Source organism: Oncorhynchus gorbuscha, linkage group LG05 (genome assembly GCF_021184085.1).
Source record: "Oncorhynchus gorbuscha isolate QuinsamMale2020 ecotype Even-year linkage group LG05, OgorEven_v1.0, whole genome shotgun sequence".
NCBI lineage: Eukaryota > Metazoa > Chordata > Actinopteri > Salmoniformes > Salmonidae > Oncorhynchus > Oncorhynchus gorbuscha.
In genome coordinates this window covers 70,930,074-70,958,049 of record NC_060177.1, presented here as the reverse complement: position 1 = coordinate 70,958,049, position 27,976 = coordinate 70,930,074, and the positions used below count along the sequence as shown (strand labels likewise).

Genomic DNA, 27,976 nt, shown 5'->3' with positions numbered 1-27,976 from the left:
ATACCATGCTATTGTTTGAGGAGAGTGCACAATTTTGAGCATGAAAGTTATTAATAAACAAATTAGGCACATTTGGACAGTCTTAATACATCATTTTGAACAGAAATTCAATGGTTCATTGGATCAGTCACATGTTGCACATACTGCCATCTTGTGGCAAATCTAAATTGCACCTTGACTGGAATAATACTTTATGGTCTTGCATTTCAAAGATGATGGTACAAAAAAAATACAAAAGAACAGTTGGATTTTTCTTTCTTTTACCAGATCATTTGTGTTAAGTTCTCCTACATTCCTTTCACATTTCCACAAACTTCAATGTGTTTACTTTCAAATGGTACCAAGAATATGCATATCCTTGCTACAGGCAGTTAGATTTGGGTATGTCATTTTAAGCGCAAATTGAAAAAAGGGGGCGGATCCTTAAGATAGTGTTAATTATAACACTATCCCTGTTGAGTAGACTGGACTGACGCTGTTAGTTAAAACACTATATATCCCTTGTGATTTTATTTACAGATAGGACAAGGATATCACAAACTGTTGCCTTCTCCAATTGCTCACCCCTCTTCCTCCTGTCTTCCTCTTTTCTTTCTCCTTTGTCTCTCCTTTCCTCTTGTCAGGTACCAGGGAGGAGCGAGGGATCGGGAAGTTGAAGCGAGGGTCGGGACCCAGTGCTGCGGAGCTGGAGGGAATGAGAACCTACGACCTCCCGTTTGGCATGGACTTCCTGCGTCGTCACACAGTCTTCCAATACTTCCCCATCAGCCCTACCTTCAGCGGCTACCAGTGGAGCGCGATCCGCAAGGCCTGCAGACGTAGGGGTGGACAGGGGGAGGCAGGGAAGGAAGCAGAGATGAAGAGAGTCACAGAACCAGGGGAGAGCGGGGTATAGCAGACGGGTAGGAACGGGGTGGAGGGGAGGGGGAAGGGATGGAGCTTGGAACCATGGAAGGGAGGAGAGGGATGGAAGGGAGGGGTGGAGGTTTTTGTGTTGTGTCAGTGCAGTGTGACATGCTCAACCCTGTCTTGTATGTCTGTGTGTCTGTAGAACTCCCTGTTTATGCCCTATCCATGCTGTTATTAGCATGTTATAACAGGTGACATTAGCGTGTTATAATGTCCTTCTAGAGGAGGGTTCAGGTGGAGTTGCAACGCTCTCGTCTCTACCTAGTATGTGTGCATAAGAGCAGTGTATTAGACAGCCCCTTTATTGAGGTCCCTGTCTTCCCAATACACTATTTCTACTGGGTCCTTAAGTTCAAGCACTTATTTTCAAGGTCAACCTGTCTACATTCATTCCAAGAAATAAAAGGTTTCTTCTCAGCCGTTGAACCAAAATACTCTTAATATATTACACTCCCAGGGGCTCCGCGTGCATTTGTGTGTGTGTATGCCAACCCATGACATTGTGATGGGGTTGTGTGTGTCACTTGCACTGGCGCATTCCCTGTTTAAGGACAGAGATGGACAGTATCTAATTTACAACAAATGTTCTTAAGCTGAATCGTTGACACCTTACAGACCCAATGAGAATCAGACGAAGCTAGTCAGTCAGCCCTGTTTAGCAAACCTACACTGCCCACGGTGGTTATGGGAAATGTAGTCCTGTTGAAAGGGAACTGGATTAAAGTTGGAGAGGCTTGATGCACATTAAACTAATAATTTGCCTGCACACTACATTTACACACGCACACTAGCGAGCACAAGCTTAATTGCATGCAGATAGTGTAGATGCAAGTGGCTTGTCAAATGGCAAACCTTAGCCATGCAAAATGATTGATCTTCATTTTGCACTATTAGTGCGAAGAGTTAATGCACAGAATGTTAGTTGAAACCTGCTTCTCTAATTGGCTTCTACCCACATAACACGGCCACACTTCAAACACAACAGTTCAGACAATGTCATCCACTGGACGTAGGGCTCTCAGTCCCGTAGCCCTAGACACTTTTCCTGGTGACCTAGTCCTAGACACTTTTCCTAGTGCCCTAGACACTTCTAGGGCCCTAGCCGTAGACATTTCTAAATGACCTCTCATAGATCTGAAGGAGAATGAATGTCAGTATCCTGGTAAAAGCTCATTCTAGCCCTCTAAAGGGATAATTGAAGCTTGTACCACTGATTACGGAGTCTGTTTCTTTCAATCCAGCAGGTGCCATGAAGAAGTGTTTAGGTCAGGGGTAAGAGCTGTGGATGAGGTCTTGATTTAAGACTGGGACTGTTGATGTTCACCCAGTCAGCTTGCAAGCCTTACTGTGTCAGTATTATCTTTAGCATCGTTAACAAATGCCACCAAAACCAGCTCTCTCCTGAACGCATACACCCTCAACCAGCTGCTGTTATTACAACTGGAATTAATACAGCATTTGAAGGTTGACTTATAAACTGCTTATAAGCCATTATTGCATAATATAACTAGTATTAACTGCTTACAAGTCAATGTAAGTTTTTTATTGAAATGTAACATTTATTAACATGTATTACCTGTAAGGACCTATAATCATAAATCATGAAAAACAGACTATACAATGTAATAGTTTAACAATGTTCATGAGCAGTTCATAAGGACACTTTCAAAACCTTTTTACGTTTGTACTATGTTTAGAGAGGCTACACCGATTTAGCGCGAAGCAGAATGCACTTGGTTAGCTAGTTGTGCGATCACAACGTAGTTTTTGAAATGCAGACCTTTTTCTATTTCACTGATGTTCTTCATTTTGTTATTGTGTTCGGTTCATACTTAGTCTAGTGTTCTGTGGTGTTTGTGAGCACATTCATGGTCATATAGGTGGTGTGCCCACAGCCTAAGTGAAGATCATGCTATGATAAAGGCTTGCATGCAGATTCACACCAGTGCATGGTTTACAAAGGAAGGAAATGGAGAGACGCTCCACAGATTTAGCTAGGGAAATTACCAGAAAGATGCTTTGAAATCATTTCTACCCAGATGCCTGACAAAGTGAGAAATGGTGAGAGAAAAGAGGTGATTTTTATGGTACCAATCCTCTCCCTGATCGCTATAGGCTCCCCTTCCCTCTGCTCTGTCCTACTCTGATACAGGTGTCAGAGGTCTACACTACTGTTCTGTTCAAGTGAACACATTGTTTGATTTACAGACACCATAGCATAGTCTTCAAGTTTAATGGTTGTGGGGTAGAGTGTATTTGATGATGTTGATAGGGGTGTCCTGGGGGTATTTGTTCACAATGGCTCACAGACTACAATCTTGTCCTGCACCTATTGATTCTGTCTATTGTTCTACTATTATTATGATTGATACTGGTGTCATTATTCGTGTTGTTGGCATTGTTCACGTGTTTTGGTTCTATGTGCCGACCCCCAATCCCCTCTACATCACTCACTTGCCTCACCCTCCCTTCTTCCATCCTCACATCAACTGTAGGAACCTGCAGCTCAACTTCAAATACAACTTTATTTATAGTTCCTGTAACATACAGTACAGGTCACACCTCACAAGTTGAATGTCCTCTAATGACTGACTACACATTCAGTGGACCAGTAAATATCACTCAAGACTATTGCCAGGTAGTGCTCCCTGACTGTGTGTGTTCACATGTTTCAGAGCTGGGTTCAAGTCAAGAATTCAAAAACTGGGGGTGCATCAGAAATGGCACCCTATTCCCTATATAGTGCACTGTACTACATAGAGAATAGAGTGCCATTTGCGACACAATGAGTGTGATTGACATGGAGATGACCCTCTGGAACCTCTGCTATGTGTGTCTGGCCTGGAGCGCTGTGTTTTACTGTCTGAGCCGTCATCTATAGGAAAGCCATGGTTGATTGTTGGGGTAGGGTTGAATTGGGACTCCTCCTGGCCAGTATTGTTCTCTATTATAAGCCTACAAAACATAGTTAACTTAAAAAGATGCACAGATATGCATAATGATTGATCTTTGCAGAACCAAAATGCAAAAGAAGCACCTGTCCTTTCTTCATTCTTTTTCATCAACTATGTCTCTTACTCTTCTCTTTGCTGCACCAAAACAATGAGTGGCGATAGTCACTGGTTCAGACATGTAGAAATGTAAACCATTTTAAGTAACATTTCAAATTGACTTGGATTTTTCATGTTTTTATTTATTTATTTGTGATTAGTAAGAGTCTGTTTAGTGGGATGTATGTGAAGCCAATTTGTGTGCCATATGCACATTGTCAGAAAGACATTAGTTTTGAGTTTACTTGTTAGTTTACTGGCCTTATTAGAATGTTTTTCAGATTTTCCACTGAGATACTGATATTGTTAGTCCCCACAGGCAGCAGGTTGATGTTACCTCTGGATACTGATCACAGATCAGTTTTGTGTTGTCTCCCTTAATGAGTGTGGTTAGAATTTGTTGTGACTGGTCCTATCTGTGCCTAAGGACAACTTATACAACAAGCTCTGAAGGGAGAGGCTCCAGCGTGTACTCTTTAGAACCTGAACAGAGAAAAGCAACATTCTTACTAAGATCATATAATCACACATGGTTCTCTTACAAGAAGTCATTCCATGCATGTTGTATTTTTATGAAAACCCTTTTGAACTGGACATGGCTCAGTTAGGGACCCAGGGTGAGGGAAGAGGTTGAAGAGAGGGCAGTCTAGAACAGGGGTTCTCAAACTTTTTAGGTCTTGGGACCCCTTTTGTGATGCCAAATTTCAGGGACCCCCTCATAATCAGAACACAACTCAAGTGAGCTGAACATTTGCATACAAGGAAGAACCAACTCTTGAACCCTGAAAAGGAACATTTTAAAGGCCCATCTCTTGGCATCAGAGAGATAATGTTGCAGTTTTTCAAGCAAATTTCCTGCAATTCTACACATTTTGTCATGGGGAAGAGATTGTTTGTGTTGCAGATTTAAATCGAATATCCTGAAGTTCTATACATGTTGCCATGAAGCATGTTTTTTTGCTGCAGTTTTAAAGCTTAAATTACAGTGCATTTTAATATATTTTAAAAAATCATTTTTGGGAATAAAAGGAAGTAATTGACTTGAACAAATTTACTGTGGATACCAATATCCCTGTGAGCCTCCCAAACCCATGTTGCCAAGAGTTAATAACAAATTATATTGTTACATTTTATTATATTGTATTACACCCTCAACTTATTCCATGGATCACTTGGCCAAAATCTGTTTAATCAGTAATATTCATTAAAAAAAATGGTCATTTAAATATTTAGTTTGATATGTTTTGAAATCTGTCCACGGACCCCTTGCAGTACCGCCGCACCCCACTTTGAGAACCCCTGGTCTAGAAGATCTGTTCTAATAGCAGGGTTCTGAGAACACCTTTAACATTTTGCTGTAAACAGACTAACTATTTTCAGTGTGTGGAGAGAAGAGGGTAGTCAATGGTTTTGTAGTCTTTTGAAAGGAGATGGGGAGTGGGACAGGAGGGGTGTATTCTGCCACTTGTGGTGAAATAACTTTGTACACACATGCATATTCTATAATGCAATTTCTATGACGTCACCACACACTAATGCAACTAGCAGAGATTCCCCTCCACACCTGCAGTGCAAATATGGTGTAAGTGTCCTCTCCGTTTTAGTGTACCTATATTCTCTATTGAAATGGCGATGTTGAATGCAGGAATAGACACTGGTTGGCCACTAAGAGTCTGTGGATCCAGGGCAAGGTTCAGTGATCTAAGGTCAGTTTTGCATTCCTCCAGACTAATGCTTAGTGTTAGGATTTGGGGTGGGTAGACTGTTCCTAGATTGGTGTCAAGGGCATTTTTCACCCAAAGTGCTGATCGGTACTTAGCTTGTTTTGACTTTGATATCTTTAGTTTGTATTGAATGGACCTCCTTGGTGCCGATAGATTCTTCACACAGCATGGATAGTAAAAAAAAACTTTCAAAAAACGGAATTATACCCATAAAACTGTTAAATATAACTACAATATAAACCAGGGGTACATCTTAAATGGTTTACTATTTCCCATGTAGAGCACCACTGACTCTGGAAAGTAGTGCACTAGGGGAGTAGGGTGTCATTTGAGCTTCAGCCCATAGCTCACCTCATGTGAGCCAATGCCTCACCTCTGCATGTGCTTTCTCACTCAAGGTCAGGAGGTGTATGACACAAATCTATCCCTTTCAGTTATTTTGAAGGGGAAGCTACCTGAAGAATATGCTTTTTGTCTTGTGTTTTATCTTTTCCAATGTTTTCTTGTTTGTTTTTTATACATAATTTTTGTTTTTACAAAGATGTTTGTAAGAAAATAAATCATGCCTTTTTAATCTTAAATTGTCATGCTGCAATGCGCACCATTTTTGTTACATTTTTATTTAATAAACAAAAGATACATTTTTTTTTCTATTTCAAATCTGTAGTTTGGTGGAATACTTTTGCTAGCTGGACATTTTTTCATATTGTATTTTTCTAACATTGCTTCCTGTTATCAAGTTAATACAGTATCAGTACAAATTGAGGGAGCTGACTTTAAACAGATGTATAAATATATATTGAATTGAGTACAATGTGCTAAGAAACTTCTGGACCAGGCATTGTGTATACTAACAGTAGCAACAAAATGTTATTCTTTGTTCCTAAAGCTATTTAATAAGATGTTACAGAATCATTCATGTCTATTGTCTTTTTTGTTAGTAGAACTGAAATAGATTTTGTTTCGACCTTTTTTTTATTCTACTCTAATTTTAAAGACTGGCCTACTGCACAACAACCACATATCTAGTCTCAATAGTTAATTGGTAAAGAGTTTTAGATTGTTCTGTCTAACAGGGAGTGTTCATGGCAGAGAGATTAAGCATATTGCTGTCTGGTAATATCACGCACTCAGCCCTTCTCTATTCATTGACGTCAGATATTAAGCCCTGGAGCTGAATAGCGCAAAGAGCAGATGTTACCGAAGAGATTACAGTGGGACACAGAGAGGAGAGCACCACTAATGTCTCCTACTTTAAAAATATAATATTGTCAAACTATGTTGAGAAATAAGTGATTACCATACAATCCCATATTACACGTCAATCATAGCACATTAACATTTATTTAGGGATAACTTGACCTAGACCTAATTCAGTTCGTTCTCCCTTGAATATGCGCATAGGGTTAGTTATCTATTATGTATGTGTTTTTTGGGGGGTGCATTGTTTTCGGGATTCCCCCTCCTATTCTATTCACCTATTCCGAGAGCAAGCAGTCAGAGCGAACAAAGGGGCGGCAGGTCGCGCACTGATTGGTTACCGGGTTCGGTGCCAGAGGTCCTCTACAACAGATGGGGATCTCCTCTCGTTGCGCGCACGCCAGGCACGCAAACCCCAGTGCTTGTATGCTCCGATTGTTTCCGATGCGCGGATAGGGCGAACCGAGCAGAAAACGAGCAGACTAGGCAACGCACGGTTAACGACTATATCCCGCCCGAGCCCCCAACGTGGCAGAGAAGAACCAACCCCAGTTTATCGTTCGTTAACAATACATAAAGCCTGAAGAGGTTCGGGAAATCAGACTGTCTAGCAGCTCCTTCCGTAAGTAGGATATATGTAAAACGATATGAGTCTGCCATTCCTGTGTAGCGATCGATAAACTCAAGGCAAACACTTTGTAGCCCATTTCTATGTGTATACAAATAACAATGTCGCCAGCTATAGTTTTAGAGCACGGTCAAGATCCAACGAAACAGACATTTTCGAAGTAATCTGATAGAATTGATAGAGGCTATAGTAAAAACATGTTATCCCATTGATAGTGCAACACTATTCGCCCTCCACACAGTACCAAATAACACTGTTATAAACGTTTTTCAGGGTTTTATTATGTTAACCGTTAGAAAGCCATCTCGGGCCTCTTCCTATACAGTGTAGTCTATAAAATATTCTCTTGTCAGTCTGGAATCTGGATAGATGAAATAATTATCAAGATATTTAAGATTCGATCTTAACACACACACACTACTGTGGGAGTACCCAGAGACTTACCCTCTCAGATTGTGGATGTTCAAGCATGTGGTCATATTTTTCCCACTAAATTGTGAGGGAATTCATAATGTATTGGCCTGTACCTTAATGACTCCTAATTAATAGGATAAAATGCTTCCTATGGTCATGTAAAATCTAATTTCACCACAATGGTGAGAGACATTGAATGGGCAGGGATACACACAGACAATATTTGGCACTCTGTAATAGATTTGGTTGTTAGACCTCAGATGTTTTTAGGGTTGCTATGACAATGTGAACAATAGTGCGGAGGCAAAGTTGGGGTTGAGAGGGAGGGAGGAAGGGGGAAGTGGACGTTTGGACCTGCATTCATCCCACAAGAAAGCAGTTCACCAAGGACAGAGGCACAGAGCAAGAGATCAAAAAATGTGTGTGTGTGTGTTTTGTGAATGTGAGAGGGAGAGGGAGAGAGAAGTCCGGAAATCATGGTCAGGAGTTTTAATAGAGGTGGATGGGTGCCAGTCCAGGAAGATGAGACAGAGAGGAAGTGAAAGGGATGGAGGAAAACAAGTTTAGATGAAGAGGAAAACTAATTGAAATTACAACATTAATGTGATTAGATATGTTACAACAAGAAAGCAATAGACTAGGAGATAAGTCTAGCACTGTAGAAAGAGACAGAGAGAGGAGGGGAGGGGAGGGGGGGGTCGAAAGACATCTGATATTAGTGAACTAAAACGCTTCTGCTTTGCCAATATTTGCACCTCTTTTCCATGGCTATTAAGCTTATTGAATAGAGTTGTGTGGAAAGAGGGAGGAAGAGAGGGCGCTAATTCTTAGACTAGGTCATCTCTGCTAGAGGCGTAGGGAAGGAGAAAGACTGGCTTGGTTGAGGGGTGGAGGCATAGGGAGGGAACGAGACTGGCTTGGCTGCTGTGGTTGAGGGGTGGAGGCATAGGGAGGGAACGAGACTGGCTTGGCTGCTATGGTTGAGGGGTGGAGGCATAGGGAGGGAGAGAGACTGGCTTGGCTGCTGTGGTTGAGGGGTGGAGGCATAGGGAGGGAAAGAGACTGGCTTGGCTGCTATGGTTGAGGGGTGGAGGCATAGGGAGAGAACGAGACTGGCTTGGCTGCTATGGTTGAGGGGTGGAGGCATAGGGAGAGAACGAGACTGGCTTGGCTGCTATGGTTGAGGGGTGGAGGCATAGGGAGGGAAAGAGACTGGCTTGGCTGCTATGGTTGAGGGGTGGAGGCATAGGGAGGGAGAGAGACTGGCTTGGCTGCTGTGGTTGAGGGGTGGAGGCATAGGGAGGGAAAGAGACTGGCTTGGCTGCTATGGTTGAGGGGTGGAGGCATAGGGAGAGAACGAGACTGGCTTGGCTGCTATGGTTGAGGGGTGGAGGCATAGGGAGGGAGAGAGACTGGCTTGGCTGCTATGGTTGAGGGGTGGAGGCATAGGGAGGGAGCGAGACTGGCTTGGCTGCTATGGTTGAGGGGTGGAGGCATAGGGAGGGAGAGAGACTGGCTTGGCTGCTATGGTTGAGGGGGGAGGCATAGGGAGGGAGAGCACTGGCTTGGCTGCTATGGTTGAGGGGTGGAGGCATAGGGAGGGAGAGAGACTGGCTTGGCTGCTGTGGTTGAGGGGTGGAGGCATAGGGAGGGAGAGAGACTGGCTTGGCTGCTATGGTTGAGGGGTGGAGGCATAGGGAGGGAACGAGACTGGCTTGGCTGCTATGGTTGAGGGGTGGAGGCATAGGGAGGGAACGAGACTGGCTTGGCTGCTATGGTTGAGGGGTGGAGGCATAGGGAGGGAACGAGACTGGCTTGGCTGCTATGGTTGAGGGGTGGAGGCATAGGGAGGGAGAGAGACTGGCTTGGCTGCTATGGTTGAGGGGTGGAGGCATAGGGTGGGAGAGAGACTGGCTTGGCTGCTGTGGTTGAGGGGTGGAGGCATAGGGAGGGAGAGAGACTGGCTTGGCTGCTGTGGTTGAGGGGTGGAGGCATAGGGAGGGAAAGAGACTGCTTGGCTGCTATGGTTGAGGGGTGGAGGCATAGGGAGGGAACGAGACTGGCTTGGCTGCTATGGTTGAGGGGTGGAGGCATAGGAAGGGAACGAGACTGGCTTGGCTGCTATGGTTGAGGGGTGGAGGCATAGGGAGGGAACGAGACTGGCTTGGCTGCTATGGTTGAGGGGTGGAGGCATAGGGAGGGAACGAGACTGGCTTGGCTGCTGTGGTTGAGGGGTGGAGGCATAGGGAGGGAAAGAGACTGGCTCGGCTGCTGTGGTTGTATATGAGTCAGTAGAGAATGCAGAGGGAGGGGAAGGCTGGAGGCTGTATTTGTACCCCTGTCCAGAACAGAACAGTGCTCATTCTCCCCAAATCCATCATCCAAGCTGGAATGCAGAACAAAACACAGTGACAGAACGCAGAGCCGCGGCCCGAGCCAGCCTGGGTAAATGTCTCTTTTTAGATACGGACAGTCGTTTCCCCCCATAAAACAACAGGCATGATGTGTTTTTTGCAGGTAGCAGACACTCAATTGAGACAGATCAGAATTGGTGTTGCAACATCATTATTTATCTTTCGTTAACAGTAACATAAAGTAGGTGATGCTGTTACGCAAGATTTTAGGTCTGGGTTTCCTAAATTACATCATAATTCATGTGGAACTGCCAGGCTAGACCAGGGGTTCCCACATGTTTGTGCCTTGACCCATCAAAACCTCTAGCGGTTTCTTGGGCCACAGTCCAGACTTTACTGGTATGTCATTTATCTGTCATCACTGCGACCGTTGGCTTGGCCCAGCACAATTCGGCTCTCAAGGACTGAGCCGCCCATCCCCGGTCTGGGTATTAAGGCTAATGTCTCCTATTGTGGTGTGCGTGTGTATAGGCCTGGTGTGGCCTAATATGCACTGTATGTGACCAACCACCTCGATTCAGTCTTATGTAGCAAAATTTCAAATGGTGATTTTTACATTGGATTTAAGTAGACTAAGAGCTAGTAAATGGTCAATCATACACTACAGTTGAGGAACAACGGGAAAGTCATTCTGCTTTGAAAGTTGATAAACATGTAACCCCACTTTTGAGAAAATGGACCTTTTGAATGTTTCGATACACTTACTGGAGAGCTCTTCTTTGTCTACACCCATTCACCATTGTTCACACCCTCTTAAGCCTTAGTCCCACCCATCTCTTTAAGGATTCAATGAGGCCATGTGCTAAACTGAGTGAGTACGGTAGTGTGCTAAACTGAGTGAGTACGGTAGTGTGCTAAACAACCAAAGATTTCAAGACGAAAGGCTGGTTTATACTATGTCTATCAACATGTATGTATACAGTTGTCACAGTGACATCGTGAACATTCTATTGTCATCCGACATCAAAACGACAGGCTGCATGACATCAGCAGCCTGCTGGTCCAAAATAGCATAACTGGTGTATTTTAACACCAATAAACCCATATGTTTAAAATAGAATTTAGTATATGTCAATCTAGCAAACCAGGCAACTAAAACCAACTTTCTAAACAATGTTTTGTTTTGATTCTCGCTTGTTAGCTAAATTAGCCAGTTCAAATGAAGACCATATCATATAGCTGACAATGTCCTAACTTTACCTAATTTCTATTCATTATTACAGGAAAATGGTTGCTTGCATAGTCTTTTGTTTAGACATGGAGCTGCTAAAAAATTAACCATAATCCCAACTCATAACGTTACTTCCTTGCATGAATCTACAGGTAGCTAAAGCTAACCAACTAGGTTCAACGTTAGCTGGCTAGCTAATATTAGCCAATAACTAGCAATGTAAATGGCTCTGAGATACACATGTGATCTGTGTAGTAATATTATTTGTAACGTTAGCTAGCGAGACAGCCAGCTAACGTTAGCTAGTGAGACAGCCAGCTAACGTTAGCTAGCGAGACAGCCAGCTAACATTAGCTAGCTAGCTAACAGTACGCTTTAACTTGCAATGAAAATGACTTCCTGACTAAATTTTCAACATAATATCTGAAAATGTAGATAGCTAGACTCTCTTACCTGTATACTTGGATGAACGCTTCTCCCTCTGTCACGGATGCTATGGTTGCCTTTAGTTTGAAGATCTAATCCGGAGACAGGTGTTTTATATTTGCAATCAAACGGCAGAATTTTATTCCATCTCATTAGCTATCATACTGTGCTTCCACCGGGCATTCCACTGTTTTCAAAACTCGGTCCTCCAGAAAGTGGAGAACTTTAGCAAGACTTTTGTAGTTCTTCGTGATACCTTTCAAAAAAGCTGCGTTAGAAAGAATTACCTACACATATTGAGCAGCTCATGTTATAGACAAAAGCGTGCTACATGGCAGATCAATCCTAACTCATCTCTCGGCATGTCCAGACCATCCATTATCTCAGCCAATCATGGCTAGTTCCAAACTGCCTCTAGAAGCAACATCAGCACAAGAACTGTTTGTCTGGAGCTTCATGAAATGGGTTTCCATTGCCGAGCAGCCGCACACAAGCCTAAGATAACCATGTGCAATGCCAAGCATCGGCCGGAGTGGTGTAAAGCTAGCCGCCATTGGACTCTGGAGCAGTGGAAAAGCGTTCTCTAGAGTGTTGAATCACATATCACCATCTGGCAGTCTGATGGACGAATCTGGTTTTGGTGGATGCCAGGAGAATGCTACCTGCCTGAATGCCTAGTGCCAACTCTAAAGTTTAGTAGGAGGAATAATGGTCTGGGGCTGTTTTTCATGGTTTGGGCCCCTTAGTTCCAGGGAAGGGAATTCTTAACACTACAGCATGCAATTACATTCTAGACAATTCTGTACTTCCTCATTTGTGGCAACAGTTTTGGGAAGGCCCTCTCCTGTTTCGGCATGACAATGCCCCTGTGCACAAAGCGAGGTCCATACAGAAATGGTTTGTTGAGATTGGTGTGGAGGAACTTGACTGGCCTGCACAGAGTTCTGACCTCTTCCCCATCGAACTTGTGAGGTGTGTGCGTTGGTGTATTTGTCCATGTGTATGTGGGGGAGAGATCATATTTCAAGTCTGTAGTTTGAATTGAGGAAGTCTCGTGTCAGAGCGGCAGCATCAGTTTCCGCTGTGACTGAGGCTCTAAAGGAGGAAGACATTAGCGGAAGGGGAGCACTTCCTTTAAACCAGCCCCTTCGACCGCCCCTTTCTCTCCCTGGTGCTCTCTCCATCGCCTCTCCCCTACAAACACACAGAAGCCTTAGACTGAGACCTTGGGTAACTCCCCTGGATAACCAGCCACTGAAGTCTGAAGAGACAGGCTTAGTGCTGAACACTCTCTCTCCTCCACAGAAAGGACAGAGTAGCTTCACCGGCTCAAGCCGAGCCAGCTTCAGGTCAACTGGACCCTGAGGACTAACATATCGTGTGTTTGTGCTACTGGTGCTGGTAGCCGATCTCTCTGTCTCTTTCCTGGCCTGACAGGGTCACACAGCTCTCAGTAAGGTAAGCCACACAGCAGCTTTCTACATACACGCACACACCCATACACATGCACACACACACACACACACACACACACACACACACACACACACACACACACACACACACACACACACACACACACACACACACACACACACACACACACACACACACACACACACACACACCCATACACACGCACGCACAAATGTTTGTGTTGGATGTATCTGTTATTGGCAGATATTTCAGTAATGTTTCACTGCAGGGATGGGGAAGTAGCCAAGTGGAAATATACAATGGGTACTGGATAGCATAACATTGTGTGTTTAGAGTGTATGTTATTTAAAGCAAGTTTTGATTGAAGAGGTCTGCCAAGGAGAAGGACAAGGCTGAGACACTGTGTGTGCGTACGTGTGTGCCTGCGTGTCAGAGGGTGTTGAATATGTGTGTTAATACAACTGAAATGATTTGGTATGGAGGGTGCCCCATGTGACTCCATCGTGCCTTGCACCTGTTCTTGTCCTTCACAAGCTTCTCTGCTGCCCCCTCTCTCTCACTCACTCACTCACACACACACTCTTTCTCTCTCTCTCTTTCTCCCTCTTTCAGCCTGGCAGGAAGGAAACCTAGGAGTATGCTGGCAGCATGCCATGTTAAATTAAAAGTCCAACATCTGTGTATGTGTGTGTGATGGTCACCACAGAGCTTTCCATGTGTGTTAGGGATTTTCTGTGTGTGGTGTGTGTTTTAGACAGATGGAGAGAGGAGGAGGAAAAGAGGAAGAGAGAGAGATTGTGTAGCACAGCTGTCTTGCTCCATCTCACACTGACTGTTCCTGTTCCTGTTTCAGTCAGAGACAGAGGCTGCAGTCCAAATTCAAAGTAGACAGCTCTCGGCCCTAAACCCTCAGCCCTTGAATTACATTTTACATCGTCACATCCAAATGTACCTTAAATGTCCCTTGACCAAGCGAGGGAGAGTAATGATTAGAGAGGCAACGTCCTTGGTGGAAATCTTGAAATAGTTTTTAAGCTCAATCATCCTAAAGCTATTAATGTGCCTAGCAAGCTAACCTAGCTAACTAGCACTCCTGTCAGGTAGATAACGAGCTACAGTTACCCATAGTTGGCTAGCTAGTTTTATGGTATGGAAATGTATTCTAATACATTTCAGAATTCCCAAAAATATGTTTATGAATCTCACTACGAGACTACTCTACACTACCGGTGAAAAGTTTTAGAACCTGGCATCCAGGGTGGCGCAGTGGTCTAAGGAAGTGCTAGCTGTGTCACCAGAGACTCTGCGTTCGAGCCCAGGCTCTGTCGCAGCCGGCCGCGACCGGGAGGCCCATGGGGCTGCGCACAATTGGCCTCGCGTCGTATGGGTTAGGGAGGGTTTGGCCTGCAGGGATATCCTTGTCTCATCGCGCACTAGCGACTCCTGTGGCGGGCCGGGCGCAGTGCACGGTGACCAGGTTGCCAGGTGTACGGTGTTTCCTCCAACACATTGGTGGGCTGGCTTCCGGGTTAGATGCGCGCTGTGTTAAGAAGCAGTGCGGCTTGGTTGGGTTGTGTTTCGGAGGACGCATGGCTCTCGACCTTCGCCTCTCCCGAGTTGTTGTGGAAGTTGTAACGATGAGACAAGACAGTAACTACCAGCGATACCACGACATTGGGGAGAAAAAGGGGGTAAAAAATAAATAAAGTTTTAGAACTATTCATTCAAGGGTTTTTCTTTATTTTGACTATTTTCTACATTGTAGACATTAGTCTAGTAGCCTAGTGGTTAGAGCATTGAACTAGTAACCGAAAGGTTGCAAGTTCAAATCCCCGAGCTGACAAGGTACAAAATCTGTTGTTCTGCCCCTGAACAGGCAATTTACCCACTGTTCCTAGGCCGTCATTGACAATAAGAATTTGTTCTTAACTGACTTGCCTAGTAAAATAAAATAAAGGTACTATGAAATAACACATATGGAATCATGTAGTAACCAAAAAAGTGTTAAAGAAATCAAAATAGATTTTAGATTAGAGATTCTTCAAATAGACACCCTTTGCCTTGATGACAGCTTTGCACACTCTTGGAGCAAAGCACCCCCACAACATGATGATGCCACACCCTGCTTCACGGTTGGGATGGTGTTCTTCGGCTTGCAAGCATCCCCCCTTTTCCTCCAAACATAACGATGGTCATTACGGCCAAATAGTTCTATTTCATCAGACCAGAGGACATTTGTCCAAAAAGTACCATCTTTGTCCCCATGTGCAGTTACAAACTGTAGTCTGGCTTTTTTAGGCGGTTTTGGAGCAGTGGCTTCTTCCTTGCTGAGCGGCCTTTCAGGTTATGTCGATATAGGACTCTTTTTACTGTGGATATAGATACTTTTGTATCCGTTTCCTCCAGCATCTTCACAAGGTCCTTTGCTGTTGTTCTGGGATTGATTTTCATTTTTCGCACCAAAGTATGTTCATCTCTAGGAGACAGAACGCATCTCCTTCCTGAGCGGTATGATGGCTGCGTTGTCTCATGGGTTTTATACTTGCATACTATTATTTGTACAGATGAACGTGTTACCTTCAGGCATTTGGAAATTGCTCCCAAGGATGAACCAGACTTGTGGAGTTTTTTTTTCTGAGGTCTTGGCTGATTTCTTTTGATTTTCCCATGATGTCAAGCAAAGAGGCACTGAGTTTGAAAGTAGGCCTTGAAATACATCCACAGGAACACCTTTAATTGACTCATGATGCCTATTAGCCTATCAGAAGCTTCTAAATTCATGACATCGTTATCTGGAATATTCCAAGTTGTTTAAAGGCACAGTAAACTTAGTGTATGTAAACTTCTGACTCACTGGAATTGTGATACAGTGAGTTTATAATAAACAATTGATGGAAAAAATACTTGTGTCATGCACAAAGTAGATGTCCTAACCGACTTGCCAAAACTATAGTTTGTTAACAAGAAATTTGTGGAGTGGTTGTAAAACGACTTTTAATGACTCCAACCTAAGTGTATGTAAATTTATGACTTCAACTGTACATAATTCCCAAACAGTCTTATAATTTATGAAAATGTGAAAGTTATTATCTAAGTGCTTGCTTGTCAGAAAATGTTTTAAAAAGTGTCAATCTTCCTGGGGGTGTATATGAACGGGTTTTTAACAATATTTAATATCGCTAAAATGCTGTCAGTTCCACTTTTAACAATGTTGAGTGACTTGATGACAGACTAGATGTATGAAATCCAGTGATTGTTGTATTTCCCTGCCTGCCTGTCTATCTGAGGTATATATTTATTATTTTACAATCATTTTTGAATGTTTTATTCTTCCTTCAATCATATTCCTACTCTTCCTCCCCACCCACCTCCTGTCTCTGTGGCAATGTGGTGTGTCTCCATGGTGATGCTCGGTTGAATTGCTGCCTCTGGTTGATCATGAGGTGTCATGAGACTCATCAGTCAATCTCTCTCTCTCTCTATTGCATCCTTGTTCTCCAAAATCTATTCACATTCATGTTGAATTCCACTCCCCCCTATTCTCTCCCTTCCTTTCCCATGTCCCTACACTGGTATTCATCAACCTCCTATAAAAACATCTGAATATGATTTCTGATCTCTGTCTAGCCCTCTCTCTGTCTCTCTCTCTCTCACTGACTCTCTCTCACTGACTCTCTCTCTCTCTCTCTCTCTCTCTCTCTCTCTCTCTCTCTCTCTCTCTCTCTCTCTCTCTCTCTCTCTCTCTCTCTCTCTCTCTCTCTCTCTCTCTCTCTCTCTCTCCAGCTCCTCTCATGCTGACTGAGAATGGATAACGTTCAGAACGGGGTTCAGATCGGAGACAAAAAGTTCATCAGCAAGTAAGGCATGCACACACATACACCACAGATGCACACAGACACATACACACCGATGTATGCAATAATAAAATGTGTGTAAATGAATTGATTGTTGTCATTAAAGTTGTCTTTCTGTCTTCAGGGCAACAGTCCTGTCCCACCTCAAAACCTACAACCTCTATTATGATGGACAGAACTTGCAGTTGAGACACAGAGAGGTATCGCTAGTGCGTGTGTGTTGGTGTAAATCAAATTGTATTTGTCACATGCGCCGAATACAACACGTGTAGACCTTGTGAAATGCTTACTTACAAGCCCTTAACCAACAATGCAGTTTTAAGAAAATATATATATATTTTTTAAAGTAAGAGAAAAGAATAAGAAATCATTAAAGAGCAACAGTAAATAACAATAGGAAGGCTATGTACAGGGGTACCTGTAGAATCAATGTCAATGTGCGGGTGCACCGGTGTCGAGGTAATTGAGGGAATATGTACATGTAGGTAGAGTTTTTAAAGTGACTATACATAGATAATAATAATAATAATAATAGTAGCAGCAGCGTCCTTGGGGTAGCCATCTGATTAGCTGTTCAGTTTATGGCTTGAGGTTAGAAGCTATTTAGGAGCCTCTTGGACCTAGACTTGGCGCTCCGGTACCACTTGTTGTGCGGTAGCAGAGAGAACAGTCTATGACCAGGGTGGCTGGAGTATTTGACCATTTTTAGTGCTGACAGAGAGATCTGACACCACCTGGTATAGACGTCCTGGATGGCAGGAAGTTCTGACCCACTAGAATTGTGACACAGTGTATTATAAATGAAATAATCTGTCTCTAAACAATTGTTGGAAAAATTAATTGCGTCATGCACAAAGTAGATGTCCTAACCAACGTGCCAAAACAATAGTTAGTTAACAAGAAATTTGTAGAGTGATTGAAAAACGAGTTTTGATGACTCCAACCTAACTGTATGAAAACTTCCGACTTCAACTGTAGGCGTTCCTTTTGTCTAGGTGTGAAAGGGCAGTGTGGAGTGCAATAGAGATTGCATCATCTGTGGATCTGTTGGTGCGGTATGCAAATTGGAGTGGGCCTAGGGTTTCTGGGATAATGGTGTTGATGTGAGCCATGCCTTTCAAAGCCTTTCATGGCTACAGACGTGAGTGCTACGGGTCGGTAGTCATTTAAGCAGGTTACCTTAGTGTTCATGGGCACAGAGAATATGGTGGTCTGCTTGAAACATGTTGGTATTACAGACTCAGACAGGGAGAGGTTGAAAATGTCAGTGAAGGTACTTGCCAGTTGGTCAGCGCATGCTCGGAGTACTGATGTGGTGTACTCCTCAATGCCATCGGAAAGCAGTCCTGTAGTTTAGCATCTGTTTCATCATTGTAAGCAGGAATCAGGAGGATAGAATTATGGTCAGATTTGCCAAATGGAGGGTGAGGGACAGCTTTGTACATGTCTCTGTGTGTGGAGTAAATGTGGTCTAGAATTTTCTTTCCTCTGCACATTTAACATGCTGATAGAAATTAGGTAAAACTGATTTAAATTTCCCTGCATTAATTAAAGTCCTTGGCCACTAGGAGCGCCGCCTCTGGATAGTGCCAGCATCGGTTTGTGGTGGTATGTAGACAGCGATGAAAAATACAGATGAAAACTCTCTAGGTAGACAGCTTATCATGAGATACTCTACCTCAGGTGAGCAAAACCTTGAGACTTCCTTAGATATCGTGCACCAGCTGTTGTTCACATAGATGCATAGGCCCCAGCCCCATTTCTTACCGGAGGCTGCTATTCTGTCCTCCAAATAGAGTGTACAACCCACCAGCTGAATGTTCTTAATGGCGTTGTTCAGCCACGACTCGGTGAAACATAAGATATTACAGTTTTTAATGTCCCTTTGGTAGGATATACAGTATGTGCTTTTAGCTCGTCCCATTTATTTTCCAGCGATGAACATTAGCTTGCAGGTCGGAAGGCAAGGGTAGATTAGCCACTCGTCGCCTGATCCTAACAAGGCACCCGGATCTTTTTCCACAAAATCTCAGTTTCCTTCTCCAGCGAATCACGGGGATCTGGGCCTGGTCGGTTGTCTGTAGTAGTATATCCCTCCCATCCGACTCATTGAAGAAGAGCTCTTCGTCCAGTTTGAGGTGAGCAATCGCAGTTCTGATGTCCAGAAGCTATTTTCGGTCAAAATAGACGGTAGCAGCAACATTATGTACAAAACAAGTTACGAACAACGTGAAAATACAATCAAAATAGCATGGTTGGTTAAGAGCTGATAAGACGGCAGCCCTCCCCTCTGGCGCCATCGTTTATATGCGTGTGAATGAGAGTAAGAGCGAGAGTCTTTCCATTGTTGCTAATCACTGTTATAATTGGTGTAGTAGCAGCCCCCTCCTATTTCAGCTCTTTATTGCATGTATGCTTTTTAATTTTCCTCCACTCTTTGTTTATTTTTCTGTCTCTTTCAAACCTTTGCTGTTCAATTTACCCATCACTGACTCAGTAATTCACCCCGTCTCAAAAGGGTAATAACTGTCAGTCTTTTTTTGTGTGTCTATTGATTGTGGTGACTCTGTCTTTACAGGAGGAAGGGGAGCTGATCGTGGAGGGTTTGTTGAATATCTCCTGGGGCCTGCGTCGACCTATTAGATTGCAGATGCAGGACGATCACGAGCGAATCAGGCCTCCTCCCTCCTCTACCTCCTGGCACTCCGGCTGTGCCCTGGATAATCAGAGGTAGGGAGTGAGCTCTTATTACCATACCACCAAGACAGAGAAGGCAACATATAGAAACATGTACTACTTACAGTATGTATGAAAAGTATACACTGAGTATACAAAACATTAAGAACACCTGCTCTTTCCATGGCATAGACTGACCAGGTGAAAGCCATAATCCTTTTCTGAAGTCACTTCAGTGTATATGAAGGGGGGGGACTGGTTAAAGAAGGATTTCTATGCCTTGAGACAATTAAAACATGGATTGTGTATGTGATTTAAGTGCCTTTGAACAGGGTATGGTAGTAGGTGCCAGGCGCATCGGTTTGTGTCAAGAACTGCAACGCTGCTGGGTTTTTCATGCTCAACTGTTTCCCGTGTGTATCAAGAATGGTTCACCATCCAAAGAGCCCATGCCCTGACAAATTGAGTCTGTTCTGAGGGCAAAGGGGGGAGGGGAGTGCAAAAAGAATAACTTGACTGATAATGAAGTATTGCTACAACCTAATGATTATCCTAAAATGTCATACTCATCAACGGCCAAGCATATTTATTTAATTTTGTCTGACCAGGATAGTGTGTCTGTGGCAGTGGGCATGTGGTTGACATTTTACAGAGTTTGGTTTGGTGAATGTTTGTCCTGTGGCCATACTGTTATTTCTTTATTATGACCTATATTCTGGGTTTTTAGTTTACTCTGAACATACATTATATTCACCAATCAGATTACATAGAAATAATTTTTTACTGTTCCTCTGCCTGTGTCATTTACACACTGATGTAGTATAACTTTGAAGAGAAGATAATGTTTCATAAATAAGGTCAGCCAATTAAATATTGGAATATTCATGTTTGCCTTATGTCAGTAGCAATGAAGGTACCCAGCAGATCCCGCCCACCATAGAAGTGACAGAGCACGAAAGCCAATCAGAGGACACCATTGTGAAGGAGGATGAGGAAGAAGGTGGGTCTTATAGAAGAGTAGTCTGAAAACCTTCAGCTTGTTATTATGGAAAACCCAAGTATTTATCCAACATCAGATAGCCATGTCTGTTCAACAATACATTTCTAGAACATTCTGTGACGTTCATAGGAGCTTGATTGTCTGACTCCTCCCCTTTCTCCTATATCTGTGCTCTGATTGGACAGAGGAATATGAGAGCTCCGCCCAGCTGCTGAGGACGAAGAGCGATGCAGGGGTTCTAAGACGGGGCCAGCGCCGGTCACCTAGTGACCAGAGAAGGTTACGACGACACCGCTTCTCCATCAATGGACACTTCTACAATCACAAGGTACACACTGTCGTGTCTTTGGCTATGCCGGATTAAGTGATATGACATGCTATTCTATAAAATCCTTTCTCTGTAATTAATATTACCTGATTGAGCTTATCATGTAAATGTAATTAACTAGAAAGTTGGGGCACCACGAAAGAGTGTTTATAGAGCTGTTATCTTCCGAATAAACCTAGTAATATTTTACATCAATAGCAGTCAATATTAATCGTCACCTTATTTCAGTCACATCTGAACATCGTAGAATTCTTGGTTGTCTTCACGAACCCTGGCTAACCCTGGTTGAATCAGCAATACAAAATTGGGTTTATTATTTATTTACTACATACCTAACTAATCACACAGAATTACATATACACAGAATTAATCATACCTTGATTGCAAATTATGTCATAAAGGAAAACGTCCCTAGTGGACGGAACAGATATGACAGCTGGTTACACAAAGAAAAGGGGGTTGGGTTTGAGTGAAAGAGCAGGAAGACTGAGGAACAAAGAGAGAAGCTCTGCTATCGTAAATACAGTATCTTTTGCATTCTAAATTACTGCCCATCTGGAAAAGGAAAATGCAATAAATTTACTCTGAGCTGCGCTTCGGTAGGTTGGTCGTAGATGCTGGCCAACAGAGATCTTCCTGTCTTTGTAGCATTGTCGTTGTGTGTTAGACTGGATACGTCGTCCTTCCTTTCCTAGCTCATGTTTACAGCTGCTGTTGCTAACTCAACGGCTAGGATGTCTCACTTCTTTAGTGAATAAGAGTTCAAATTTATACCATTCACAACCAAAGCTCACGCTGAGGTTGGCTTAGTTCTGTAGTTGACATGTTAGTCCTTTTCAACGTATGGACCGTCGTCTTATCATCCTCGGAACAGGAGGTTACATTTTCGTCAAGGGCTTATATAGTGGAGGGAGAGAAGGGTGTGTTTCATAGTTTATAACCCATGTCTCTTCACAGGGGAGGGCCACTGATTGAGCAGAGCTCTAACTTTATGAAAACCCAAATCTCTCATTTGGAAGCTAAAATTACATGTAATCTTTTCACAAATAGTATTGTATTTAAATTGCACAACAATTCCATGTGAATCTGATAACTAGAATGTGTAGACTTTCCCAGATACAGTTTATGTCGTCCTGTCATCAGTCATAATGTCTCAGATGACAACCGAACTCATCATATTCATTAAGTACCATCGCATATCTTCAACTGGTCCTATTACCGGAATATGGTTCCTTTCCCTCCACTTGTTTGATGCTCCCAGACTCTCTATGTTTAACAAAGGCTATTCAAGAGTCCTTCAGTAGAGTCAGAGAGAGAGGGAAGGGAGAAAGGTATTTATGGGGGGGTCATAAACCTTACCCACAGGCCAACGTCATGACAACACACACACACACACACACACACACACACACACACACACACACACACACACACACACACACACACACACACACACACACACACACACACACACACACACACACACACACACACACACACTATAATACTGCAGCTAAACACTAATACAATCACAACATACTACCACAAATAAACTAATCCTGTCTCTCTCTCTCACTCAATCCTCTCACCCTCTCATAATTGTGCGGCCCCCATCACCCCTTCAGACTGCAGTCTTTACTCCAGCGTATGGTTCAGTGACTAACGTGCGGATCAACAGTTGTATGACCACGCCTCAGGTGCTGCGAGTGCTACTTAACAAGTTTAAGATTGAGAACAGCCCAGATGACTTTGCGCTGTATCTTGTACACACCAGCGGGGGTGAGTGAGTTTGTGTGTGGTTGTGTGGTTGCGTGTCTGTCACAGAGTTTAAAGCTGAAGCACTTTCTCTGTTTCACAGGGTCCATGTAATCAGTTTGTGTGTGTGTGCGTGTGTGTGTGTGCGTGTGTGTGTGTGTGTGTGTGTGTGTGTGTGTGTGTGTGTGTGCGCGCTGCAAACGCGCGCAAGAGTGCTGCAGCTCTGTGGAAAAACATGGCAATCTTCTAACATAACTTAAGTACACCTGTTGTAATGCAGTAAAGGTCTGACAATGTTTTTTCTTTCAGAGCGTGTGAAGCTGAAGCGCAGTGACTACCCCCTGGTGTTGCGTGTGCTTCAGGGTCCATGTGAACAGGTCAGCAGAATCTTCCTGATGGAGCAGGACCTGGGAGAGGAAGTCACCTATGACGTAAGACTGCTGATGTGTAACTGCCAAATTACTCCCCACCCACTATACAACTGATAAATCATTCACTACTTCTTAGTGCCCCTAAACTAAATCACATCCTCTGAATGGAATGTTCTGTTCATCCCCTTTTCAATTACAAAAGGGCTCAGTTCAATAGAACTTGCAGTGATCTATTTATGCACTAGACTAGCAAAACCATCATTTACTTAAGTGAAGCTGCTTGGGGGGCTGCCAGCCAAGCCAATTAGCTGTCCTCAACAATGGCTTGACACTGGCTTGACAGTGTAGTCAATGGCCAAAAACTGACATAAGCTGTTATGACTATTTATGACCTCCTTTATGTTGTTGTTATTATTATTACTACTACGGTATTGTGATTTCATAATAGTTGAGGGTCTGGGTCCAGGTCAGGTCTGTGTTTGTAACTGAATTTCTCCCTCCTCCCCACCAGGTGGCACAGTATATTAAGTTTGAGATGCCAGTGCTGCAGAGTTTCATCACCAAGCTGATGGAGGAAGAGGACCGGGAGGTGCAGAAACTCAGGAGCAGGTGCAGTATTGGCAAAGTCTCTGCAGTGGCAACATCTACTTCTCCCAATAGCTGTGTCTATGGTGTCTCCCCAATGTACTATGTGTTAATGTCTCATTCTCGCTCTCTCGCTCTCTATCTATATCTCTCTCTGTCTCTCTCTCTCTCTCTGTGTGTATAGGTATGCATATCTGCGGTGTATCATAGAGAAGCAGTTGCATTGTCTTCCTGAGGGGACCACCTGTATGTGACCTGGTTTAGGGAGGGAAAACCACATCTTCCCAAGCACAAAACAGGAGTGATCAAGAACCATCCAGAGGAGAAGCACCCATTTCAACCTCGCCTTATTATCTTTCAAGACCTCCGTAGGGACAGTGTACACAAGACCTCCGTAGGGACAGTGTACACAAGACCTCCGTAGGGACAGTGTACACAGGACCTCCGTAGGGACAGTGTACACAGGACCTCCGTAGGGACAGTGTACACAAGACCTCCGTAGGGACAGTGTACACATTGTGAAGCATGCCACCCTCTTTCCTGATTCCTGCTGTTTCTGTCCATACCACTTACAGACAGTACATGCCCACTGGGCACAGAAGTCTGTTCAGCTTCTAGTTTTGATTTACTTCTGATTGAGTTGTCAACTAACGTGAATTCAACTTGAAATTAACAACAACAAAAATGATAGGTGGTTGAAAAAAATACTAAATGCCCTTACATTGATTACTTTTTGCAAATCCAGTTGGTTTTCCACTGTAATTCAACCTCATCAAGTTGATTTGAGGGGTTGAAATGACGTGGAAACAACATTGATTCAATCGGTTTTTGCCCAGTGGGTATCCTCTTTTCCGTCCCAATCCCTTTCTAACATACCTGCCCCTCGGTAGTGTTATCTGCATAACTGTACCATGTCAGCAATAATAATGGTTTGTGGGGAAGGTAAAGGCTGGCACTTTTCATATGGGGGCCTGTATGGAGCATTGAGCCTGCCCCATGTTCTATCATACCACTCGGATGCACAAGAATTTAAAGCACAAAACTAGCTTTCTTAGTTCTTTTGAGCTAGACAGCACTCGATCTCTCGCTCTAATTTTCCTTTCAACAATTTTGCCACCTGCAGATAACTAAACTTGTCTCACCTTTTACATCTCTCTCAAAACCAGAACATACCTCAGACTGAATGACATCACACGATAGATGACTTTCTCAGCCAGTCAGTGAGGGAGTTGAATGACTCCTGTCCTGTGAAAGTATGTGATGTTGAAACGTGCCTGTCCCCAGTGTGTTGCAGGACTCTCTTTATGATCAGCTCTAGTGAGTCTGTAACTGTAATGTAACTTCATGATTGTCCACAGTTAATCTGAAACCTCCACCCAACATTTCTGTTACCTGTGTGTTATGCCTCGTTATGCCTCGATCAGACCGACAGCGTCATTGCATCAATGCTCTGTAAGAAATTCTACAGTCAAACTTTTTTCATTATGTAATCCGATGTGTGAGATGTGTGCAGCAAACGTTCATTCACCTTTTGCTACTATTTCTGTCAAGTCTACTCATACAATTTGATGCATACGTTTGATTTATCAAACATCTGCACCACACAGAACACAGAAACTGCCTCTGCAACACAATGCTGCAAGGCAAACGCTGTGTTCCATTGGAAATGAATGTACTTCTGGTGTACCAAAACGCAATGACGCTGTCAGTCAGAACTGTTTTTTTCACCTTTATTTAACTTGGCAACTACGTTAAGAATGTTAGCCTCGCTTGCCAGGGTTATAATCCCATGGTGTGATATGACCTGTGTGTCTACAAACACCTGGAGACTGAAGCACAAAACAGAGAGAGGACCAGAGTTCCTTAAGATTGTGACTTATGTAGATGATGGATCAACTACAATAGCTCAAACGAGGGATTGTTGTGTGTGTGTGTGCACGCATATCTAAAGCAGTACTTAGTTGCCTTGTAGATATTGATGTGTGTGTGTGTGTGTGTGTGTGTGTGTGTGTGTGTGTGTGTGTGTGTGTGTGTGTGTGTGTGTGTGTGTGTGTGTGTGTGTGTGTGTGTGTGTGTGTGTGTGTGTGTGTGTGTGTGTGTGTGTGTGTGTGTGTGTGACTGCATACAAGACTTTGAGATGTGGTACATCAATTCTGTTACACCTACACTACTGGTCAAACGTTTTAGAACACCTACACATTCAAGTTTTTTTTTTTTTTTTTTACTATTTTCTACATTGTAGAATAATATTTAACACATCAATACTATGAAATAACACATGGAATCCTGTAGTAAAGAATTGGATTCTTCAAATAGCCACCCTTTGCCTTGATGACAGCATTGCACACGCTTGGCATTATCTCAACCTGCTTCACCTGGAATGCTTTTCCAACAGTCTTGAAGGAGTTCCCACATATGCTGAGCACTTGTTGACTGCTTTTATTTCACTCTGCATTCCAACTCATCTTAAACCATCTCAATTTGGTTGAGGTCAGGGGTTGTGGAGGCCAAGTTATCTGATGCAGCACTCCATCACTCTTCTTCATGGTAAAATAGCCCTTACACAGTCTGGAGGTGTGTTGGGTCATTGTTCTGTTGAAAAACAAATTATACTCCACTAAGCCCAAACCAGATGGGATGGCATATCGCTCTAAAATGCTGTTGTAGCCATACTGATTAAATGTGCCTTGAATTCTAAATAAATCAGTGTCACCATCAAAGCACCCCCACACAATAACACCTCCTCCTCCATGCTTTACTGTGGGAAATACACGTGGAGATCATGCGTTCACCCACACCGCATCTCACAAGACATGGCTGTTGAAACCAAAAATCTCCCATTTAGACACCAGACCAAAGGACAAATTTCCACTGGTCTAATGTCCGTTGCTCGTGTTTCTTGGCCCAAGCAAGTCTCTTATTATTATTGTTGTCCTTGGTGGTTTCTTTGCAGCAATTCGACCATGAAGACCTGATTCACACAGTCCCCTCTGAACAGTTGATGTTGAGATGTGTCTGTTACTTGAACTCTGTGAGGCATTTATTTGGGCTGTAATTTCTGAGGCTGGGCTGGTAACTAATGAACTTGTCCTCTGCTACAGAGGTAACTCTGAGTCTTCCATTCCTGTGGCGATACTCATGAGAGACAGTTTCATCATAGCGCTTGATGGTTTTTGCGACTGCACTTGAAGAAACTTTCAAAGTTCTTGAAATGTTCAGGTTTGACTGACCTTCATGTCTTAAAGTAATGATGGACTGTCATTTCTCTTTGCTTATTTGAGCTGTTCTTGCCATAATATGGATTTGGTATTTTACAAAATAGAGCTCTCTTCTGTATACCCCCCTACCTTGTCGCAACACAACTGATTGGCTCAAACACATTAATTTTTGAGCCAATCAGAAATTCCACAAAATAACTTTAAGAAGGCACACCTGTTAATTGAAATGCATTCCAGGTGACTACCTCATGAATCTGGTTGAGAGAATGCCAACAGTGTGTAAAGCTGTCATCAAGGCAAAGGGTGGCTATTTGAAGAATCTTGAATATAACATATTTTTTGAGTCAACACTTTTGGTTACTACATGATTCCATGTGTATTTCATAGTTTTGATGTCTTCACTATTATTATACAATGTAGAAAATAGTCTAAATAAATAAAAAACCTTGAATGAGTAGGTGTTGTAAAACTTTTGACCAGTAGTGGAAATCTTCCCTCAGCTTTTAAAAGGTTGCTGTATATTGTTTGTGTGCGTGCATGCATACATGTTTGTCATTTCAATTTCTATTGCTCTTTCAAGACTGACACGTTTATTTCATGATATTTTAGCTGTTGTAATGTTGCATTCTGACTGAGCGCTCCTTTTTTTGAGGACACCCTCTTCAAAGTCAAAGACATGCCACTATTTGGAAATTTAGTATTTTTACAATAATTGTTATTATTTAATAAAGAGTTATCTTGAAACCGATTTGGTCTATCCTTTTCTGGGTCAGTGGGTGGAAACCATGTCATCCTGGTTGTATAATACTTGTTGAA

The 27,976-nt window shown here is 43.1% G+C and overlaps 2 protein-coding genes across 7 annotated transcripts in view; both read left to right on the top strand.

Annotated features, from left to right (window-relative positions):
• LOC124036449 (solute carrier family 23 member 2-like) overlaps window positions 1–6,598 on the top strand; it is a 62,346-nt gene extending 55,748 nt beyond the window's left edge. For all 4 annotated transcript variants that reach the window (XM_046351052.1, XM_046351051.1, XM_046351049.1 and 1 more), the window contains exon 15: window positions 624–6,598. In XM_046351052.1, coding sequence (XP_046207008.1) covers window positions 624–895 — 272 coding nt within the window. In that variant the 3' untranslated portion in view covers window positions 896–6,598. The remainder of the gene's footprint in view (window positions 1–623) is intronic.
• Window positions 6,599–7,309: 711 nt separating this feature from the next.
• Window positions 7,310–26,228, top strand: LOC124036448 (ras association domain-containing protein 2-like). 3 transcript variants are annotated; one of them, XM_046351046.1, is made up of 11 exons: window positions 7,313–7,505; window positions 13,242–13,394; window positions 17,157–17,230; window positions 17,352–17,427; window positions 19,806–19,957; window positions 20,806–20,903; window positions 21,089–21,231; window positions 22,857–23,010; window positions 23,296–23,417; window positions 23,869–23,966; window positions 24,127–26,228. In XM_046351046.1, exons 3-11 carry the CDS (start codon window positions 17,178–17,180, stop codon window positions 24,194–24,196), a joined length of 966 nt encoding a protein of 321 aa, XP_046207002.1. In that variant the 5' UTR covers window positions 7,313–7,505; window positions 13,242–13,394; window positions 17,157–17,177; the 3' UTR covers window positions 24,197–26,228. The 3 variants fall into 3 exon arrangements, with proteins under 3 accessions (XP_046207003.1, XP_046207002.1, XP_046207004.1); XM_046351048.1 differs by having other exon boundaries at window positions 7,315–7,505; window positions 20,809–20,903; XM_046351047.1 differs by lacking the exon at window positions 13,242–13,394 and having other exon boundaries at window positions 7,310–7,505.
• Window positions 26,229–27,976: the final 1,748 nt, after the last annotated feature.

What these genes read in the sequence shown, in the direction of transcription:
- LOC124036448 (XM_046351047.1), top strand. Translation starts at nt 17,178, where the DNA reads ATGGATAACGTTCAGAACGGGGTTCAGATCGGAGACAAAAAGTTCATC. An exon ending in GAAGGAGGATGAGGAAGAAG is followed by an intron (nt 20,904 to 21,088) that starts GTGGGTCTTATA and finishes CTGATTGGACAG; the next exon opens with AGGAATATGAGAGCTCCGCC. An exon ending in TCTTGTACACACCAGCGGGG is followed by an intron (nt 23,011 to 23,295) that starts GTGAGTGAGTTT and finishes TTTTTCTTTCAG; the next exon opens with AGCGTGTGAAGCTGAAGCGC.